This window comes from Neolamprologus multifasciatus, chromosome 23 (genome assembly GCF_963576455.1).
Source record: "Neolamprologus multifasciatus chromosome 23, fNeoMul1.2, whole genome shotgun sequence".
In the NCBI taxonomy this organism is placed as follows: Eukaryota; Metazoa; Chordata; class Actinopteri; order Cichliformes; family Cichlidae; genus Neolamprologus; species Neolamprologus multifasciatus.
The window spans coordinates 16,435,982-16,458,841 of record NC_140460.1 but is presented as its reverse complement, the minus strand read 5'-3'; the positions used below and the strand labels follow the sequence as shown (position 1 = coordinate 16,458,841).

The following is a 22,860-nucleotide window of genomic DNA, read 5'->3' as shown; positions in this document are numbered from 1 at the left end:
TTGACAGACCTTGATAAAAGGGAAACTCTAATTAAATGCAATGTGACAGAGGAACACAGTGACATCAGGCAGGCACAGAGGATATGGACAGTTGAGATAAGCCTCCAGTTGATTGACTGTTGCATTCTGTTTCCTTCCACTACCCACTTTAGTCTCGACAATTTCTGCAACAGCAGCTGTGTTGTTTTTTCAATTATGAGCAACGCCAGAAAGCAGTCAACCCAGGTGACAAGCCACATGTTAGTGGTGAACTGTGACAAAAGCTTGAATTGTGCAATTAGCCATAATAACACCCTCACCTCGTCCAGCCCCCATCTAAGCACTAAACTATACTTAGTAGAATTTATACTTGTACTTGAGAATTCTTATTAGTGTCAGCTTTGAAACTTTTTTTCATACATGGCACGGTGATTTAAATATATGTACAAAAAACTGAATGACTTGTACATGTTCCTTTGTGTAAACAGGTTCCTGAGATATACAGAATTTTAATGGTCTTTAATTATGTGCTTCTAGTTACCATTTAAGTTACATTTTGAGTGAATAGGGTGCTAGCTGCCTTATTCAAATGGTGTACGTGAACAATATTAAGGCTCTATATTAAGGCTCTATGGCTTAAGGACAGATTTTTTAAAGTGTTTTAAGTTCTGGCTTGTGTTATGTGCTATCTGAAAGTTTTTTTAAATGATAATAGCAGTGGTGTGGAGTTATTGTTTTACATTAGTTGTAGAATAATGAATTATGGACTATATATTTTTTATTAAAAAAAACATACATGTAAATTATCCAAGAATAATCATATATGCAATTGTTCTCCTTCCCATTTTTTCACCATACCTAATATAAATATACAAATACAACCATTTTTCATCTTATCACAACTGTATCTGTGTTACAGTATGATCACCTCTGTTGATGAGCTAAGCATGTTTTTGGACATAAATCACATGTAGAATATTTTTGCATTGTATTATAGTGAGATAAAAGTTAGTTTTCCACTAAAAAATATCTAAATTCATATTAGTTTCATGGCTGAAGCTAATGACAACTGCCAGATATGGGTATATGTTTTGCTAAATACAATATTGTGCTTGGGGCCCTGATGATATGAGACTGTTATTGTAGATAATTTCACATTTCTAGCTTTTGACACAGTTCACTACCACTAACATGTGGCTTGTCACCTGGTTTTATTGCTTTCCGTGTTATTTGCTATTGAAAGAGAAGCAGCTGCTGTTACAATAATTGTAGAACATTGGTTAGTGGAAGGAAACCACTTGAGGAAAATTGTAAATAAGTTTGATTTAGTACCCTAATAAAGACAAGTCAAACATTATTATTCAGCGCCTGCAACCACATTGTAGTTTTAATGAGCTTAATAAAATGAGCTATGGTTTAAATACGCTTTTTTTTCTTTTCTTTTTTGTTTTAGTAATCCAATATACACTCATTAAAAACTTTATTAGGTCCACCTGTTCAATTGCTTGTTTATGCAAATATCTAATCAGCCAATGGCAGCAACTAACTACTTTTAGGCATGTACACATGGTCAAAATGACCTACTGAAGTTCAAACCACGCATCAGGAAGAAAAGTGTTTTAAATTACTTTGAATGTGACATCTTTGTTGGTGCCAGTCTGAGCGCTTCAGAACTTGCTCAACTGCTTGTATTAGTCGTCATGATGGTAGGATCAGAATTTGAAGTAAATAACAGGAAAACATGGACCAATCATCATATGAATGGTTCAAGCTTACGGTGGTGGTATGATGATTTATGGAATATTTATGGGTAGTAGTGTTTTTTATACACATTACCAAAGCCGGTGTTTTGCATAAAACATATCCTTTTCCTCAAAAAGTCAGCTGTGAGATGTATTATTTGTTCCACTAATGTGAGAGCATTGGGGTCATAAAACTGCGCATTTGGCACAGGTATACTTTTTTTTTAAAACTTAATTGTAGCAACTCTGAGTGGATTAATGACATTTGTTTTGTTATTCTATACACTTTCATGTCCCAGTGACCATTTAAAGTGCACTTATTGCACTTTGCACATTTATTTAGTTGAGAGCCCAGTCTTGTTAGACAAAAAATATCTGCCTGGCATGTTACCAAAATGACTTCTGAGTGGCGAGACTTCCCTCTGAAGACTTTGCTGTCTCTCTTCTTAGTCTTTCCACCAATTAATTTTCTCGTCTCACTATGGTTTTATTCCCATTATTCTTTCCTCTTCTTTGTTAGAGGCAGTTGCTGAGTTGTATTCGTGGCGGAAACTGCCCTGGACCCAACGTCAGCTCACTGCAGTTGCCTGGAGATGTGGGTTTCTTTGCAAACCAATTGGCTGTGCCTACCATGGAGTTTGCCTTTGAACAGACTAGAGCAGAAGAGGTATGTCTAAACCAAAAGACCCAATTATTTTATTTCCATTTTTCTTGTGACGCTCATGGCTTTGATTTTATGCCATGCTACGTTGTCCCTTGAGATCAGAGGAACTACCATAATACAAGGCACGGTCACACCTTGTCTTTTAGTTTCTGATAGTAAAAATTCCCTCATTAGAAGCAAAACTTGTCTTTGAGAAGGTACATTTACCTTTAACATACGACGGACACAAACTACTTAAAGTGCATGCTTGAATGTTTTAGCATGTGAAACAAAGTCTGTATGAATATATACCAGTTGTGTGACTGTAGTAATTACTTCATCCCAGCCTTAGTTTCACATAAATAATCTAATATATACAATATGCACTGAGACAACAATGGAAATTATTAAACCAAAAGGAGAAGAGTATTGTTTCAGTCTGTGTAAATTTTCTTTAAAAAAAAATCTAGTAAGGATCCCATCTGTCAAACTCGGTTAAATTGGAGTGGCAGTCAGAGGGAGATCTACCACAGGGCAGTTCATATATACAAAGAAAAAAAAGTGGACTGGATCTAAAATTAATGACTTTATTACATTACATGATTTACATTTTAAGACATTTTTCCAGCTATGTCACATGACCATAGGTGGTACACTGTGATAACAACCATATGCAGCCTATATAGTGTCACTGCCAATATTAAGAACGTTTTCAAACTTAACCTCCTAAGACCCGAACTCTTCCACAGTATGCATTTTTAATTTCTCTTTGATATTTGGGCATATTGGGGCCTGATGAATGTAAAAACAAAGAATTACCAGATTTTTCTTTTACCTTATTTTTGTTTTTAAGAAAAATAAGAGCCACATATAAGGATATTCATTAAAAATTCGATAGAACAGTAGCAGTATAATGTCCTCGTGAGTGGATATCAGGCCCTTGTAGAGCAAAATTGAGTATTTTAAATAACCCAAAATGTGATGTCCACATATGTGGACGCCAGGTCCTAGGAGGTTAAGTAGAGTGCAGTATAGCTTGTCTCTTTTGTAAGGAACAAATGCACATCATAGTGCTCACAAATTATGCATGCCCCCATTTATTTCCATTAAAAATGCAGTATTGATGTTTGTTGCACAGCCTTGGGGTGGAAACACAGTGATTTAGCCTCAGCTTATCGGCCCACTCAAATTTGGAACTTCTGGCTAGGACGGCAACTTTGAGCTTAATTAGTGCGAGAGATCTTCATGATGTTTATCTGCCCTCAAGGTGCCTTTACAACCTGAAAATAATAGGTGGTGGAGAGTGAAATCTGCATCATGGGTTTGTTTAGGAAAGACAAAACCTAAATTAAAAACTATCTGTAAAGAAACCTGACTCTGTTAGGGAACACCCTATATCCATATATTAGTAACGGCTTAATAGCATTTGGATTGAACTCCAGCATTTAAAATCGGAGGGCAATAAAATTGCTGCTTTATATCTTAACCGGGTCTCTGGGGAAGCTGAGACAGACAGAAGAACCTACACAGCTTCCATTTATAGTTAATTTATCCACTTGTAGAAATGCTCAACATGTTTTAGAAACTGAATTTTCTCAAGACAATTCCGAATTACTTTCAGACTGACTGTTCAGTCTGGAGAAGGAGAAAGACTATTCAGCAGCTAAGCTGCAAGTTCAATGGCATAGCAGACCATGGTTGATAGAGTCAGTGAGGATGATATAGCTTTTGGGGAAATAAGAGACTAATTAATAGTCAACTATTCCCTAACTACAATTTAAAAAAAAACAACTGTATGTTATTTTTAGATTCAAGTATGTGTTTATCCCAGGTATATGTTCAAAAAGAAGAGAAACTGCTACTAACATTAGCACTAAATATGATTAAAGTATTCTGTCCAATCAGAGTTAATATTTAGCTACTGTGTTGCTTTCCTGGGCTGCTTTGCAAGTAAATAAGATTCATTAGTGTTAATGGTGTTAGTGTTTTATTGATTGTTTAAATCTGGCTTTCGTATAAACCAGGGGTCAGCAACCTTTAACACCCAAAGAGCCACTTGGACCCGGTTTCCACGCAAAAGAAAACACTCGGAGCCGCAAATACTTTTTGAAATCTAAAATGAAGATAACACTGTATATATTGTTTTTTACCTTTATGCTTTGTGTGAACAACTAAAGTAAGTAAGTAAAGTTTATTTATTAAGCGCTTTTCACAGAAAGGCAGTCACAAAGCGCTGTACACAAATATTAAAATAAACAATACAATCAATAGACATTATACACAATGTAAAAGATCAAATGTAAATAATGTAAAGAATATAAAATACGTAGATCAACAAAAGGCTTGTTTGAACAGAAAAGTTTTTAACTGCTTTTTAAAGAATCCACAGAGCAACTAAGGTGTGTTGCTTATGAAATCCATGAAGTGCTACAGAGAAAATTACATTTTATTTATGTAATTAACACATTTTGAACTCTTAAAGAAATATAACAAAAGGAAAGACACCCAGCTGAACTAAAATGATCCAACAAAAACTGTTGTGAGCTGCCACCCTTATATCGCCTTTGGACTTTTGGAGCCTTGACCTGACTTTTAAAAAGTAATTGGAAAAAAGCACTATGCTGCTAAAAAAAAAAAAAAAGATATTTGCAAAATTCTGCCTAAATATGCATTTTACCTGGTTAATGTGTGTGGCGGGGCGTGGTCTGCAGCGCCGCTGCAGGGGAGTCGGACGCACCTGAGCGGCACCCGCAATCACGCCTCGCCACCTTAAAGTCTGTGCTCTCTCTGCTGTTGTGTTGGTGTGTGTCGGGCTGTGAGCTGAAAACCTACAGCCGGCTGTGTGCGTACAGCAACCGTGTGTGAAAAGTGATCAATAAAGAGATGCTGAAAAGCGTGTTCATGCAAACATCGTCGGGTCTACCGTGATATGTTTACAATAAGACTTATGGTCCCGAACCTCGGCGCACAGCATCTGCAAATTGGGGCTTTCATCTTTACGCAGGACTGTAAGCTGTCATCTGTGAGGCGTGAGCGGTGTTTGTTTTAACATAGTTCATGGTGGAGCTGCTGACATAATGTGGATCCGAAGATCCATAACTGGCCTACCTGGGGTCGAAAGTCTCGATAAATGCACGGCGTTTCGGCGGGTATACCGGCTTCCGCGAGTGTGACGCTTATTTTGAGCAGTGAAAAAATAATAAGATATAATTTTATTTTTATATTTCAAAATCCCAATAATCTTCCAATTTAGAACTACAAGTTAAAAAAAGAACTAAACACAAATAAAATACACTTCAGCTAAATACTTCTCATTTATTTTCCCAAACCACCCGGAGCCGCAGTATAAGGACAGAAGAGCCGCATGCGGCTCCAGAGCCGCAGGTTGCCGACCCCTGGTATAAACCAATGTCTGTGTTGCCTGTGTTTTGTGTCATGTGTAGGCTGTGTGCAGGCAGGATAGGAGGAATGATGGACCCAAAATTGTAGACTCAAAACAAAGATTTATTACTAAATGACAAAAACAGGAAACTGGCTAAACTGGAAATACTTAAACTAAACTGGCAGGCAGATGGACGGAACACACATCCTGGGATGGGATGTATTAAAGTATTCATATAAGGACATGGACATGGATTATATAAGAAAATGCAAAACTAATGTACATTTAATGGCATGCAATCATTTATACAGATCTTTTAAAAAATATAGTTGCTGTGGGGGGCTTTCCCTAACTTAAACATAATGCTTCCACCCTGCAGCACCCATTTGAAACATGTTCCCACACTCGTTTTACCATATTCACTTTTTTTGCAGATGTCAGCATATTGAACAGTGACACAATTACAGAAAGTGGGAAACAGTACAACTTGTGCAAGCAACAAATGCTTAATGCACCTACATGTATTTTCAAGACATGCTGATTAAATATGCGGAATTTATATTTCCTTCGAATGGCCAATTTCCGCTTTCACAGCGTGACCACATCTTTAATAGTGTTCTCCCACGAGTAATTTTAAATAAATTCCTGTTCGTATGGAACAGTTTAGCTTCCACACCCTCACACTCAAATGAATGCATATGTATTTTCTGAGAAGTAGTGCAAGCTGGAATAACAAGAGTTATATAATATTTGCTACAGAGATCTCATATAAAAAGCGGTTTTCCTGCCACAGTAAAGTTTTGCAGACTCTAACCGCCTATATTTCTCTGTAACCTTGCTGTCGTTGCGCATATTTCCAACTCCCAAGCAGTTAAAACACCTATGGAGTTCACTCTAAATACAAGCGCAAACAGGAGTCATTTAGATCTACTTCTAATAACAAAAATGTATCCAAAATGTGTCACTCTGAGATAATAATACAAAATTAGGTTTGTTGTTTACATTATAAATAACATGTCTAACTGTGAAGGTAAAGGTCAAATATTCAGTAGGACAAAAGTACAGTTCAGTACAAGAAAGTACAAAAGTAACACAGTTTATTATTTATATTCCATTGCATCTTCATTTTGCTGCTCAAAGGGCTTTTGATATCTGCAGGCATCCTTCATCAATTCAGTTCTACCTATGTAACAGCAGTTGCCGTGAGCTTTACATCGTAAGATAAAGACGTCACTGTGTTATATAGAGAAACTCTGAGAAAGAAGAAAAAAACTTTTAACTGGAAAAAAATCAGAAACGGCCTCAGGGAGGGCGGCTAAATACTGCAACTGTTTGGAGTGAGGGGAAGCAAAGAGGAGAAACAAGAGCATAAAGATACGACAGTCAACATCAACAAAAATAGCAAGCTCTCGACAGTAACAGGAGAACATCAGAAACCAGCTGTTATTACTGAGAGTTTGTAGGAAAAAGACCTGCAAAAATGTATAGGGAGAGAAGACAATATGGAGAGTAAAAGAGGGGACACCATTAGACCTGGAAACAGAAGTTCACTATGTATCAGCACTTGGGAACAGTGAGTTAAAAGCTGCTTTGTCAGTTTGGATTTTTCTCCTCAGCAAAGGTTTTGACAATCGAGGCCCAAAATGCCAAAAAAAAAACCCTTAGTGCACAGGAAATGTTTATCTCAAATTACCCTCGGTTATTTTTAACAATTGTAAATGTCATCTTTTTATATTCTGTCAAACACTGTGTTAGTCATATCTCTTATTTTTCTCCCACACACAGAACACAGATTGTGTTCTGCTCTTAGGCTTTCCCACCATTACATATTATCAGTGTTGTCATGGTGAATGGCCCTGATTTTGAAGAGGTGGGAGTGAAGCTGTAATACGACCTGACTTTCACATTCTCTTCAGTCAGTTGTATTTAGAGCTAGCATTTCAACAAAGGTGGAGAGTTGCACTAAGCATAAAAAACAAGCAGCTAAAAATATTAACTGAGTACAGGGGGTTTAGTACATTTGGTATTAAAAGGTCAACAAAATATTTTTCAGGGATGCCCTGAATATAGCTCGAGTGAAAATGAGCAATAGTGTGTTTTCCATTTGTTTGGCCTAAAAATGTAAACATGTAACACAGGCCATACATTCAACCACAAACTTTTAGGCTGTGTTTGGGGAAAAAAGTTAGGTTTTGTTTTGCTGTTTGGCTTCACTAGAGCTAATAAAGTCTAGGGTTCACCGAATGATTCAATGGCCAATTTTCAATAGTGAAAAGGACCTAATTGTCATCAAAATGACAAATTTGATCTCAGCACTGGTTTTATGTCTGTTGGTACTGTACCATACCATGCCATAATCTCATCGTGCCCTTCTGATAACTGCAACAGTCCCTGTGCAAGGTTTAGGAAAACATGTGAGTGAGCATCAAGCCCATCTGCCATCCTTCCATATTCAGTGGAAAACCAGTTACATGCAAGTTCCTCATTGTTCATTCTGGCATCACCTCACCGCGGTGGACAGGTCTTGGCACAGGCATGCTTTCTCTGGAAGGAACACAACCTTATTCTTGCCCTAGCTGAGCTTTTAGCTGGTGCATTGACAAACCATCTGAGACTTTTGTCATGCAGTCAGTGATGCATGTCTCGACCCACATCAAGAGGGAAAGGGCAAGAATAGCGCATTGTCATGAACATGAAAGTAGCTGGAAGGTAAAATTCATTTCATATGCAATATAAAATGCTATATATGCAAGCTGCTTTTGTGCTGAAGTTTGTTATTTTCTAACCCTCTTGGATGTTATTTATTTTTATTTTATTTTCGATAATGTTTACTGAGCTTTGATGACTAGAATTAATATTCAGTCTCATCACTTGCAATACAGTTACAATTATGTGTGTGATATGAATCAATGACATACCACAGGTAGGAGAAAATAAAGACATATGTACGCATAAAAACTGAAATACTTCATGTTTCTTCTTTTTGAAAGATTATTAAGGCAAACATTGTTATTAATTTATGATAAGTAAATTAAATTGTGTTGATCCAAGTAGATGGTGTACTGTGTAGCTATTTGCTGATCCATGAAACCAAACAAAACTGGAAAACAAGAACAATAAAAAGGCAAATAATTAATATCTATACATCTGCTTTTTCTGTGCAGAGTTTGCAATTAAAATATAGTGATTATTATTTGCCCACATTAGGCTCCTAACAGAAAAAGAAAATAATAGGCACTCACTTTTCTGTGTGTTTATGTATGTGTGAGACAGAGAATGTTTGTGTTTTCCAGCTAAAAGCTTTAGAACAGTGAACCGAGTTGGGCGAAGATTACAAAGTATACAAGTGTGCATGCTGATCCCATGTAGGCAATAAATCAAAGCAGGTACATATGGCTCCAACTGCGTGGGTGCATTTCTGAGAAACCTCTGCTTGGTTTCCAACTTTGTTCAATATTCCAAACAGGTCACTATACTGTGTGTGATCCACTGTGTTTGTAATTGCATTCATTCATCCTCATATGCTGAGCAAACAGAGTCCTGTGCTGGTAATGTGTTGGGGAAACAACCAGATGTTGTGCACCATTGCTGTGGTGTTCATGACAAAAGTGTGGCTCGCTGAACATTTGTTTTCTCATTTAACATCTGTTTTTCTTTCACTCTGTGGTAGTTTTCATCTCTTTGCACTCACAGTGCTCCCTAAAACTTCCTTTTGTTATTTACCGCCTGCAATATTTTTACATTGTTTTTTAAAAAAAACATTTGCGTGTTTTGTTTTGTTTTGAAGTCTGAGTAGATTTAAACCTGTTTTATGTACAAAAACTGAGAAACATGTTCTGCTGCGAGAGAATGACGTGACTAAAGTTATTGAGATGAGCTATATAACATATTATTTGAATAATTCATTGTTATGTAATGTAATACGCTCAAAAAACTCCTTCAGCATATTTTTCTTCACTGCCATGTGCAGAAATCTGGATGTAAAATACCATCCTGTTCGGGGCTACACGTGGGAGTCATCTTTGACATGTGTCATCAGGCAGTTGCCTTGGCTTTGGGGACCTGGAAGAGAACTCAGACAGGCCACTGAGGTGTGAGAGGAATATCTCACATCCCCTCATCTCTGCAGATCATTGGTTCAGGGCTATAGTCAGGTTCAGGTGGGGAGAGCAAGAATTAATAGAGTCAGGAGGATCTTCATCTTGACTTTGGCATGTACTCTGTTTAGACCGGAGGCCATTACTGCAACTTTGTGCAGACAATTAGAGTCCTCCAAAAATGTAGGACAAGGGCTGCAGCATCTTCTGCCCTCCCACAATTTGTGACAGGAGTGGACTTGTGATAAACAGCAGTGCTGCCTAAATGATTTTTAGAGAGAGAGTTTTTGCAAAAACACTGGTATCAAGAAATCTATCTTCTGTAACAACCACAAATTATGCTTCTCTGGCTTCATCCTTAATTTATTTTCCCACTGCACCAAGAACAGCTATAATTATCTCATTGTACATTTTAACCTATGTGCGAGTACACACTTTATTGTTCAAATCCTGTAATACAAATCTTTTATTATGTTCGGGAAAGCAGCTGAAAATAATTGCTTTCATCATTTGACTCCTTCCCATTTTGACTCTGAAAATGAGCTCTTAGTGGTAAAAAGCAAACACAGTTAATCAGCCTCTGTTGTATTGGCTTTGTTTTCTTTCACCTGCTTATTGTGCTTATAGGTTTCCTGTCTGTTGGCGTAGTTGCAAAGGCAGTTTTTAATTGGACAGTTAGCCTTTGATGTAAAACGCTCCTGTAATATCCTGCATTGTAAATGTAGCAGCTTTGCTATAAGAAGAGCGAGAGTAGGAGCACACAATCTAAACAAAACAAAAGACATATTCCAGAATAGACCTTCGTTCTGGAGATAAAACACCACATGATCTAGATACATTAAAAAAAACCTAAATGAAATTCCAGTCACACCCACACCAGTGCAACATGATTTTACCCAGCATAGTTAGAGTGATGGTTTACTGTGCAATTTGTTGTCTGGAAAGTAGGATGTGTATACATTAACACTAATTAGCTCTCATTTTTGCATCAGAAAACTCTTTTCTTTCACTATATACTGTAGTGGATTATATTAGTAAAGCTGACTATCTCAAAAAAGTATTAAAAACCAGTGGTTACTACTAAAGCATTATATACCATCATGGAACTTTATTGAACTTGACAGCAACAGCAAATCTTCACAAACCTACATTTTATTTGATGTCCTCTCAGTAAAAACGGATTCACGCGAGGAAAAAAAAAGGTTTTTTGAAACACTGAGTGAACTGCTATAATGTAACTTACTTACATTACTTACTTTTATTAACATTGCTCACTCATTGTCATTCCCGATTAACACATTAGTTGCAATAGTTGCACAAACTCATAGATCTACAAATATATATATTTGACTAGGGCTCCAAATGTATGTATTCTGATAGTATGCACATAGAATGTATAGTAGTTTATTCATTATCAGATAGAAGTTTCAGCTGCAACATTTCACAATTATTCTGTGTGAGCCACTGCTTGCAAAGTGCTTTTATTATCATAGTGTGGTTAAGTTTTACCAAAGTATTTTGTCAGGAAAGCAAATAAGATACACACTGTATTACATACACATCACTAAACATGTCATTTAATGCATATTTGACCAGATGCTTTGAAGTTTGCTCCAGTTTCATAACACCAGTTCTCCAGGAGCTCATCAAGGTTTGATTTATCATTGGTTCCAGCAGGAGAAATACCATTTTATTACAGCAATTTACAGTGGCATTTGGTGCTTTTCAAATCGTATTCCTCATCCTGTACGTGTTGGTTGTAAAACACAGTAAGTGAAGTCTTGTTAAGTGGCAGTAGTACCTGTCAGTGCCTCCAACCTTCTTGGAAGTCTAAAGCTGATGGGGAATGATAGAAGGATATTACATCTGCATCCAGCTCTCCCCTGCACAGCTGTCAGGCCCAAACTCCCCTTGGTGCTTCAAGTGGTGATGATACCAGGCAACAGTCATGCAAGCTAAAGCACACTAACACACACCAGTGTGCGTGTGTCTGTTCAAATCTCCATCTGACACATCTTACATGAAGTAATTTTATTTGCAGCTTTGAAGATGGGAGTTACTGGTGGTGAGAGGACACGAATGAAGTCTGTAGGGTAGACATGAGAGACAGTGAGAGTGAGAAGAAGGAACAAGTTGGGGAAATGACATTGCAATTGTGATTTGTCAATAAACCCTTAGCGTACTACATTTTAATATTGACCAAATTTACATATATTTCTTGCAGAGTCTCTAGAGTCTTCTATGCTAACTTTAGTGCACGGTACAAAAGAAAAAGGACTCTACCAAGAGCCACCAAAAAATTGTGTTGTGACTTTAAAGTTAGGCAAAACATTTGCAATTAAACAGCAAGAAGGTCCTGGGTTCAAACCCACCATCTGGGGGCGTTTCTGTTTGGGTTTTGTGTGTTCTCCCCATGTCTGTGGTTCCTTTCCAGCTTTCTACCATAGACTAAAGACAGGCAGTTAGTAGGTTTAGGTTAATTAGTGATTCTAAAGATGTGAATGGCATCTGTCTCTCTGTGTTAGCCCTATCATAGACTGGCAACCTGTCCAGGGTGTTACCTGCCTCTCATCCTATAGTTTATCCAGTTGAAGCCCCATGATCCTGTGATGGACATTTAAAAAATATTCAGTTGTCCTCTGTGCACAGTTTTTGTCAGTAATCATTGAGTAGAGTTATCATTTAGCAAAACACTTGATAACACCTCAAGTAGACGGCAGGACGCTTGTAAATCCGTTAGACAGTTGTTTGGTTTTCAGGCAGTGCACAGTATCTAACTACACCTCCCAGAATGGGTTTAAAATTGGATGCTGCCTACCAGTGCTGGTCAAGTTACTTGAAAGTAGTAATTAGTTACTAATTGCTGATTACTTCTCCAAGAAAGTAATCCAGTTACTTTACTGATTACTTATTGTCAAAAGTAACTTATTACTTAGTTACTTTTTTAAAACATCATACACAACCTGAATATGTAATAAAGCAAGAGACCTTTCAGCCCAATTCATTTTTTTCATTCATCAAATAAATTAAAAATGTAATAAAAAAGTCTCATTTTAAAACTTGTTTTATTCTTTTAACTTTATGCACATTGCATCGAGCAAAAATTAAATTATATGCAACAGCCTCTAACTGGAAGAAATTTGTTTAACATTTAAACCTTTTCTGCCTTTTCCAGCATATAAAATCAAATAATTTTTTTGTGTTTACTTCCAAACTTTAAACGCTGCGTGGTCGTACTCTCTCCAGTACTCCATGTTATCCATTGTTGATCTACACACGTCTGTTGCTGCCACAGACTCGTACGTTACTGACATGAGACGCTCTCACAAACAAAATCACAGTTTGGTAACACAGCGTGCTTACGAGATAGTAACAGTAATCAATTTTTTTTTTTTTTTTTTGACTAGCAATCTTTACTCGTTACTTGCAAAAAATAATCAGATTACAGTAAAGTGACAGACTGAATGGGTTAAATGCAAAGAGGAATTTCCCACGGGGATCAATAAAGTATAAATTATTATTATAACTGAATAGAGAACGGAAGACTTACTGGTTTAACGCCAAACTTCCTACTCTGCAGTGCTTCAAACCCTGGGGACCAGTAATGGTTTTGTTTGTTTGTTTTGTCACCTTCGCCCTACATGTCTTCAACTCCACAGGCTTCTTTACAACCGCTGGCCGTAACTAGAAACCGCTATTGCATTAGCCTAATTTGTAACTTTCCTCCTACATACTGTTGTAAGTGGACTACTGGTTATACTCCCACTGGAACATTAAAATTTTAATGCTTTAAATATTTTTTATCTCCATATCTGTGTATTAGGAGTAAACTAAATTCTGCATAAACAGGCAATAAAACACACTGTTGCAGTAGCTGACTCAGCAGGGCTGATTTATGAGAGGCTGTTTGCTCCAGTTACAATTACTGAGGAAGATCATCAGCTTTTTTCTGTAGGCCGAGCATTTTTATTTAGTTCTGCAAATACAGACTGTCCAGAAAACTGAAACCAATCTTTTCGTGACACAGCGGTCTGTTTATGGAAGAGATTATTTATCGATATTTGGCTTTAATGGCCTCTATATCACTTAAAAGTGGAAACTGAAACATGAAAAGCTATTTTTTAAACCATCTCTTGCCTTGGTCAAGTGTTTTAAAAGTTCCTATGAAGGTGTACAACTGTGCAGAGCATGAAAGTTTGGTGTAATATCAAAGATGGGGTCAGAATATTGGGATTTTTTTCTTTCAACCTAGGACTTGTTTTGATATTGGATGTTCAGCGGTTTGTTTTGATATTGCACCGTCAGTGATGTTCAGCAGAGGGATGAACAGGTCTGTGTACAAAATAACTGATTGATCTGTGGAATGTGCTTCTGCATGATTTAGCCATATATGCCTAAATCATGTGGGAGGTGAGGCTGGTATCAAACTGAAATGTGCATCAGTGGAACACTGACTTCCTGATGCACTGCTGTACAGCGCATTAGAAACTGATACATATTTTTTATACTGCACTAAATAGTGTCCTTAGAGATTTCTGAAAGCAGCCTGTAACAGCCTTGATAATTATGTTTATATTTAAACATGTTTAATGTTAAAAGTACTTTATTTAATAATGATTTTAATAATAATATATTCCTAACTAACAAGGTCAAGTAAAAACAAATCTAGTTTCATGCTGTAAAGATATGTGTTGTACATGTGTTCTGTAGCACTCGAACGTTTTTTCTCTTTTCTTTTTTCTCAGTGGGGACCTCTCCCACACTACAATGCAAAACTAGTATAACAAGCAGGCTGTATTAATGAACTTGAAATGCGTGCACTGCATTTCACATTCTCTAAAAATTTACTACATAGCTCCAGTACTGTACGCCAACAGGCCAACTTAATCCACTGAACAAAACTCAGATATTTAGCATATTTTGTTTTCTTTCTTCCTTTCCTTCTTTCAAGAGTCACAAATCTTGCTTTAGTTCGAGACTTTCAATGTTATTATTTTACATTTGATGCTTTAAAAAGCATTTACGGTGGTGGGATGTTTATTTTTTTTCAGAAGTGAGTCATATGCACTAAATTGCCTCCCTATACTATGTTCATGAAAATAAAGCGACATGTCATCCATTGCAACAGTATGACTCAGCTATGTGTGTTTAATTGTGTTTAGACAACAGTGGAGTTCGTTGGCTCAGAGCATGATCCAGAGTACACGGTAAATTCTTATTCAACAGCTCTCATTTGTTGTTCTTTAGTTTTGTGGGATTTTTTTTGCCAGTTTTATGCTTTTATTCATAATTGCATATTTACAGCACATCTGATCCCGTCTTTATGTAGCTTAGTGGTGCAAACAATTATAAACTGCACTGAAACTACTATCAATACCAGACTACTTAGGAACACAGCTTAACTTGACAAAATCTTTAAACAGTACTATTGAAGACAAAGCTGAGGCTTCATCGTCCCACTAACCTAATGCATATATAACCCCTCCAAACAAAGTTATGCAGCGTACCAGTCTCATGTGTGAATCTTTGTGACTGACTGTGGTTCCAAAAGAATTACCAAATGTTTCATCAGGTTACAATACTTACCCGGTTTTAAGCTTAATGTCTCAATGTACAGTTACTTATCAGCTTTGCTGAAATCTGGATTTGCCTTATCTGAAACCCCAAATACCTTTGATTCACAAAATGCTTATCATAAAAAGTGATAAGTAAAAGGCTCAGAAAGGTTAAAGTCATGGTAAGTCTCATATCCCCCTAAATCCTCTCCTTATCCACTCATTCATTTTGTGCATATCCACCCAGACACCAAGGTTTCCAGGGTTCTAAATAGTGCATTCATTGTAATGGTTGCATTCATATTTCCTTAAAGAATCATTATGATTCATTACCAGAAGGGTTTTTAACTAATAGCTAAAGTCACACTTTCTATTAGATGAGATAACATCTTATTATAGATTTCTGATCATTCAGTCCATCAGGGAGAGAAATATGAGGTGTTACATGATCCAAATTAGCAGTTCACCACAAAAGTGAAGAAAAAAAGTGACGCTACATCAACGCATCCCTTTAATTGATGGACAGAGAAACAGGTTAATTAAAAGTTAACTGTTGGTAATTAGCGAAAAGTGGTTAATAGAGAATTAGGCGCTATTTGTTGGCTATTAATTATAGGATCTTCTAGCGGGTTCTTTATTAAATAATCATTATCTACCATAAAGTCCATAAAGGATTAGGAGATAGGAAAGTATTAATGGACGATTTATTGACTTGAAGGTCATTTCTGATTCTTTCCCTACCTGATCTTCACAACCTAAACAGGTTTTTATTAACTCACTGTAAAGTGTTGCATAGGTCACAATAAAAAACAGAATTTCAGCAACAAAGCTCGGGGAAATATAAAAAAATAAGTAACTGTGATCAATGTCATTATTAAACTGCCAGGTATTCATCCAGTATAAAAGGGCCTCCAAGCAGCATGTTTTTGCAAATCCATTTCTATTCGTGTTTTTCTGTTACCCAGCATGAATAAAAGAGTTCAAGTTTGTTCCCCGTGCTTTAATTTCCTCGTAATATTTCACTTCTTCGTTTTATGACGCTGTATACTTCTTCTTGCTTTTGCTGTTTTGTCCTTTCCGTTGACATCTCCTCCCCTTCCTCTTAATACTCCATGTCTCCTTATCCTAACTAGGAGCATAAACATTCTGGTAAGTCATCACAGCCCCAAGAATATAGACACTTAAGCAGATATATGGGAGACTGTCCATTATTTTCCTCATTAACATACAGTATCCTCATATAACTTCCAGTGCAATGATATATACCACAAATTCCATAAAATAAAGATTAATGTCAGTCCAATAAGGCAAGTAAATCCTTTTCTGCAAATAAAGTAGATAAACTGATTTAAGGGTTTACTTTTCCCTGCATCCCTTAGTTATTAATCTTCATCAGCCCTCTCTCACTGCTGTTCCTGTCTGTATCTCTCCTCTTTGTGTGTCATCCACACCACTTTAATAGAAAATGAAAGGTTCTTTCCATCGCTCTCTCATTCCTGCCTCAGCAGTGCCCAGTTCTCTCAAACACACATACACAAACATACTTATATACACCCTCAACAGATGTTCAGTCCAATCAACTGGATTAGAGGTTTTAGTATTGGTATCAATTACCTCCTCAGGAACAGACTGTGCCAAAGTTTTTCCCAAGCCATACTCCCATACCCTCTATAATCTGTTGAAGAGACGATGGAAATGAAAGGGGGCTCTGTAGAGGCTTTCCTTATTTTGCCTTTCATTTTGTTGAAACATTTTGTGAACAGGAAAATAACAAGGCGCTTTCAGAGGAAATTGTATAATTCCCCGGTATCTCCAAATTGTATTTTAGCCAGGATACGGATGTAGCCACACTGACATCATCCATTAGTTTTGGACTCCCTTTTTCAGCCCCAAAGGGGCTGCAGTTTTCAGCAGTTCTGTGTTGGCTTCACTTTTCAGCTACAAAGGTTGCCTTCTGATTTTAACCAGGTAAAACACCAAGATCCTTTTTTAATAACATACTTAATTTGTGTATTAACTTTCCTTCAGTAGGTACTGTATTCTTCTTAGAAACCACTAAATCGTTCACACAGATGATGATTTATTTATACATCTATTTTGATAGACTCACTATTTGCTAACTCTTCTCATTTAAAGCATGACAGTGTGACCACTGGCTGGATTATGTCCCTTGGCTGGATTAATGTTCTGGCAAATTATTGAAGCACTAGATGTCTGACCTATATAGACTGGTGGATCCTGGTAGACCATGGTGTTCCCACAAATCTTACACTAGAGACTCACATTTACACTGAATCAGACATCTTTGACATATAATGCGTGCACTACAAACATGACAAAAGTGAATATTGTTTTCCAAGATGATCATAAATTGATCAATTGGAGTGTAAGTATTAGGAACCTTAAAAATATATAATATAGCCCTTATATTAGCACTTAAAAGCCCATGGTATCACCAGCAATCCCAATTTGCGGAATTATTTTTAAATCCCGGTAGAATTCCAACCAAATAAGCTGGAGCAATCATTTTTTTCCATATGAAAATGGAGAAGTTTTACTTGCGTATCATGCATTAAATTGTCTCACGCCATGGTTTCCTTCCACTAATGGCTTTGCAAAAATCACGTAAAAAGTGCATGCAACAACAAAAACATAATAATCCAGATAAATGCTTTTTTCCGATATCATCAACTGTTCATACCACTTTCTATGTTGGAGTGAATGTCATTAACTGCAAACGTTTTTTTCTTCAGGGTCTTTCAAAGTTCCACTGGTGCTATTGAAAGTCACTTTATGCCTTTCTTTATAGTTCCCGGGACACTTAGAACTTTAATTGCAGTATTGGAAATCATTTATTTTGATGCACATGCAGGTTTTTTGTAAATTGTGCGGAATTATATCTATTTTCCTTTTTGCTGCAGTTTTTGCATTTATGCTTAAGAGGGATATACCTTTGACATTTCTGTAACTAGAAAAATACGTAAAAAACAAAACAAAAACGATTTTAAAATTTCTTTGTAGTTTAAGGCTAAATTCAAGCTCAATCAAAACAATTCAAGTGTGTAAATGTTGAAAACACAATGGAAATCACATCATCTATTAAACACTGCTTCTGACCTTCCCACTGTCTGAAGTAAACAGAATGAATGCAGAGTGAACACAAGCATTTTGTTTGCTGATATCCAGGCACAAGTATCACAAGTTATTGGTACCATATCATTATCCAGGACAAAAGCTTTAAACAATCAAAGGCAGCCGTAGAGCTCTTTAATGTGGAAAAATTGAATGTCTTAGGCTGCCTTGGTGAGTCACCTGATATCAATCCATCCCACTATGCTGCTGCTAAATACACACACACACCATTAAATACATCAGACAGGTACCTTATAACTACGACATGTACGACAACTACGACAGTGACATGTAAACCTTTAATCAGTCAGTCCTTCTGATTCAAGAATCAGCTGAGACAGCATCTGATTGCTATACTTAAATTAACAGTAACAATTAAAATTAAAAAAAAGTGTGTATAAATGTGTCGCTTTATTGCAGGTTTGTTGGTTTTATATTCAGGTTGTGTTATATTTTTCAAAACCTGATTCTTTGCCCTGTTTAGCTTAAGTACACCATGTTAAAAAAAAAAAAAAAATCTAAATTAAACATATTAAAGACAAATGTTGCATCTTGTTGTTAAGGAGAGGTTTCTAACTATAGCACAATAATAGCTTTCTTCTTATTCAGTTTGAAATTGTATAACCACATTATCATGTCGAATGCCTCTAAATGAGAGAGACACAGAGTATGAGGCCATTTGAAGTTCAAACTCATAACCCAGTGGCTAATTTATGATTAGAAGAGAGGGTGACAGCTTTAGCATAGATTTCTCTCCCTACACTAATCTCAGTGAAAACCTTTTCTATGGGTCTAAGAGGTATTCTGATCCATATGAGTAGGCATATTAAAGTCTCCATATGTGTTGTCATGCATGTCTGAGTACATATCTCTGGTTCAACAAATGTGTCTTCAAGCAAAATGTGTTTCCATGCATGTCAGGAAATATGTTTGTATGGTTGTTAAAGTGTAGATTTTAGTGAGAATTAGGTACCATCGGTCAAATGCAGGGAGCAACAGCAGTTTTCACTTGATGTCCTTCAACTGTTCCGTTTCCCCTCACGAACCCAGTGAGTGTAATAGGATCATACATGACTGGATGCATGCAAAATGCCCCAGCGCCACTGCTGTCTGTCGGTGTTTTCTTGTCGTGCAGCCATAACATGTACTGACAGATCAACATGCATCTAATTTGGTACGCAGGAAGATGCTGCAAGGGCCGAGATTCACTGTAAGGGATGCATACAGTAAAAACCCACATGAGCATACATAAAATTAATTTTGGGGAAACAAGTGTAGGAAAAAAGAAAGAAAGAAGGAAACACTGCATTTAAATGTGTGCTAAAGCCACAGTCTAGACATTTGCTTTGCCACTCAGTAATAGTCAGAAGCAATTCTAGTGTGGACTTGGTTGGCTGGTTCACTGTTGCACTAAAAGCTGAATCCCCACTTCAGTCTTAAAATGCATGCACTCATTCTGATAAATTTATTTTTCCTGATACAAAGAATCTCCCCCAATAGCATGATGCTACCACCACCATGTGACAGGCAACAGCAATGCCTGGTGTCTACCAGAGGTGGTTTTTGAAGTTCTTCCAGATGTGCCCAGTTTTCAGCCTGCAGATCATAGAATCTTTTAAAAGGAGTTAGGCAAACTCCAACCGAGCTTAAATGTGCCTTCTGAGCAGAGTGGCATAATTCCAGCTACTCTAGGTTACAAGAGGGGGGATTGATGCCATAGTGTTCAAACAGTTGTCCTTTCGAATGGCTCTATCCTCACAAAGGACTTCTGAAGCTCTGTAAGAGCGACTGTTAAGTCCCTTGTCACCTCTTTGATCAAGAACCTTGAGAAAAGAATTGCTCAGTTACTGAGATTAGCTGGATGGACAACTCACTGAAGAGTGCTAGTAGTTACACACTTGCTCCATTGCACAGTTACTGAGGTCCTGTGAAGTATCAGAAAGAGTTTAGTACCTTTAGTGCCTCACCACAGTTTTAGGATATTGGTGTACATATTTTTCCTTTGACTTTATGGCTTTGTAGGCCATATGAATTTTGCAATCTTATGTAGACATTGTGTACTTTTAAAAAGAAATTGAGTCTAGATTCCAAGTTCTAGATTGATCATATGTAATTAAGAAAAAAACAGGTATTATAACACTTGGGGGACTATAACATTATTAAAATAACTATACAATAAAAAAAATGGTGGTGTATTTTTTTTATTATTATTATCACCCATCATGATTTTTTTTCTAATTCTAAATCAAGTTATTAACAAAATCAAAAAAAGTTATCTCGATGAAGTGAGGTCATGTGTGTGAACATGTAGTACAAACTTTGTAGTAAGAGTGCTACACTGTGGTGTAAATCTGCACTGCTTTGAAAGCAGGCTGTATAACACATGGTGCACTCTCGTCGTTTGACTTCTTTGGCAAGTTCCCAGTGGCTGATCGTCCTGTGGAGGTACGTGTATCGCTGGGTTTAATAACAATGTGGTTTGGCATTAATGAAATGGCTGAACACCATTTGGGGTTGGCAGCCTTCAAACTGCTGCATATCCATCCACTAAGACAGATTAATCCTTTCTATTAATACGACTTAGCTACACAACAATACACAAGTAGTGTATCCTTCCTTGTGTTGGCTTGCCAGGCATGTATATTTTTTTCATATAATTTAATGGACTACTCATTTAATTTCTCTTATTAATTTAATTTCGCTTGTTGCTGTTATTATTTTGATGGTTGGGATACTAAGTCCTTATTCTGGGATGCCCTGTTTATGATAAAATTGCTATTATGACTTTCCTGCTTGAATAATTTCACCATTTTTATGAGTACTGGCGACCAGCAGAGGTCGACCAGTATGCAGTTTTTAAGATTTAAGATTTTATGGTTCTAAACATGGGTTGGTGGACAAACTAAGCAATGTCAACAGTCATAAGTGGGCCCATTAAATAGTTTATTTGGACTGAAGTTAAGCATTTTGGTCATATGAAAAAAATAGTATGTATGTTTTTTTTCAGCATACTTTGACATATAGATATTTAAAATCAATATAACTAAACAATTAAAACTGATGGGAAGATTTTAAACATGTTCAGTAGAATGTAATTTATTTCCACTCATAATGCCTAAACAAAAGTGTATCACATCAGGTGGACATAAGCAGGGCATTTTTACTCTGCATTTTGATGGAGCCTTGCCCTTTAAATCTTCCTAACCTTATTTAAACCTCAGACATTTAATTTGGTGTGTTCCCAACTGTAGAAGTGAGAGTTAACACCATGGTGAGATCAAAAGAGCTGTCTGAGGCCTTCAGAAAGAAGATTGTAGCAGCTTATGAGCCTGGTAAGGGATTTAAAAAGATATCAAAATAATTTGAAATCAGCCATTCCACTGTCTGGAAAATACTCTACAAGTGAAGGACATTCAAAACAACTGCCAACGTGCCCAGGTCTGGCTGTCCAAGTAAGTTCACTCTGAGAGCTAAAAGAAGTCTCCAAAAACCCTAAAATGCAATTGCCTGACCTACAGCTGCCTCTAAAGTCAGAAAGAGACTGCACAAGTTTAATTTGAATAATAGGTATGCAAGAAGGAAGTCTTTGCTTTCTAAGAGACACGTGAAGGCCAGCTTGATATTTGCCAGATAGAACATAGACAAAGACTACTTCTGGATTTCTGGGATAATGGTTTTTGGATAGATGAGTCTAAAAATGAATTTTTGTAGAAAACCAAATTCAGCTTTTCAGGAAAGGAACCTCATACCAGCTGTGGAGCATGGAGATGGAAGTCTCATGAAGTGTCAGTGGAGGTGTCAGAAATATGTGAGACCAAAGAAGTAAAGTTGAAGCAGTAACTGGACCCTGCAACATGACAATAACACAAGGACTGACTGAAAACTAAGAAATGGAGAGTTCTGAAATGATTAGGTCAAAGCTCAGATCTGAATTCTATTGAGATGCTGTGGGGGAGTTCTTTGTTTGTAAAAGCATTGGGTGACAAAACTGTGGATCTCAGGGTAGTGCTTATTTGGACTTCATCTATTATCAGCTATTCTCTCAAAAAAGATCCACTCATGTTGCTGTTGGATTATTTTGTATAGATGTTTTCATTTAACTCATTTTCACATTTTCAATGATGTTTAAGATTCTACTGTTCATAAGGCTGTGAACACTTGACGGGTGAATTTGAGCGTTATGATTCATGGTGAAGAGAGAGTTGCATGTTTACATGTCGAAGCTTGAATTTGTGATTTAAGCTGAAAAGCAAGTTCAGCTGTTAAAGTTACCCAGGCAAAATTTTGTCACTTGATAGATTTGGAGTCTTGCTTTACTAGGGAACCGAAC

The 22,860-nt window shown here is 36.9% G+C and overlaps 1 protein-coding gene across 9 annotated transcripts in view; it reads left to right on the top strand.

Annotated features, from left to right (window-relative positions):
* Window positions 1-22,860, top strand: part of naaladl2 (N-acetylated alpha-linked acidic dipeptidase like 2) — a 490,790-nt gene that overhangs the window by 365,587 nt on the left and 102,343 nt on the right. For all 9 annotated transcript variants that reach the window (XM_085150614.1, XM_085150615.1, XM_085150607.1 and 6 more), the window contains one exon: window positions 2,242-2,388. In XM_085150614.1, coding sequence (XP_085006740.1) covers window positions 2,242-2,388 — 147 coding nt within the window. The remainder of the gene's footprint in view (window positions 1-2,241; window positions 2,389-22,860) is intronic.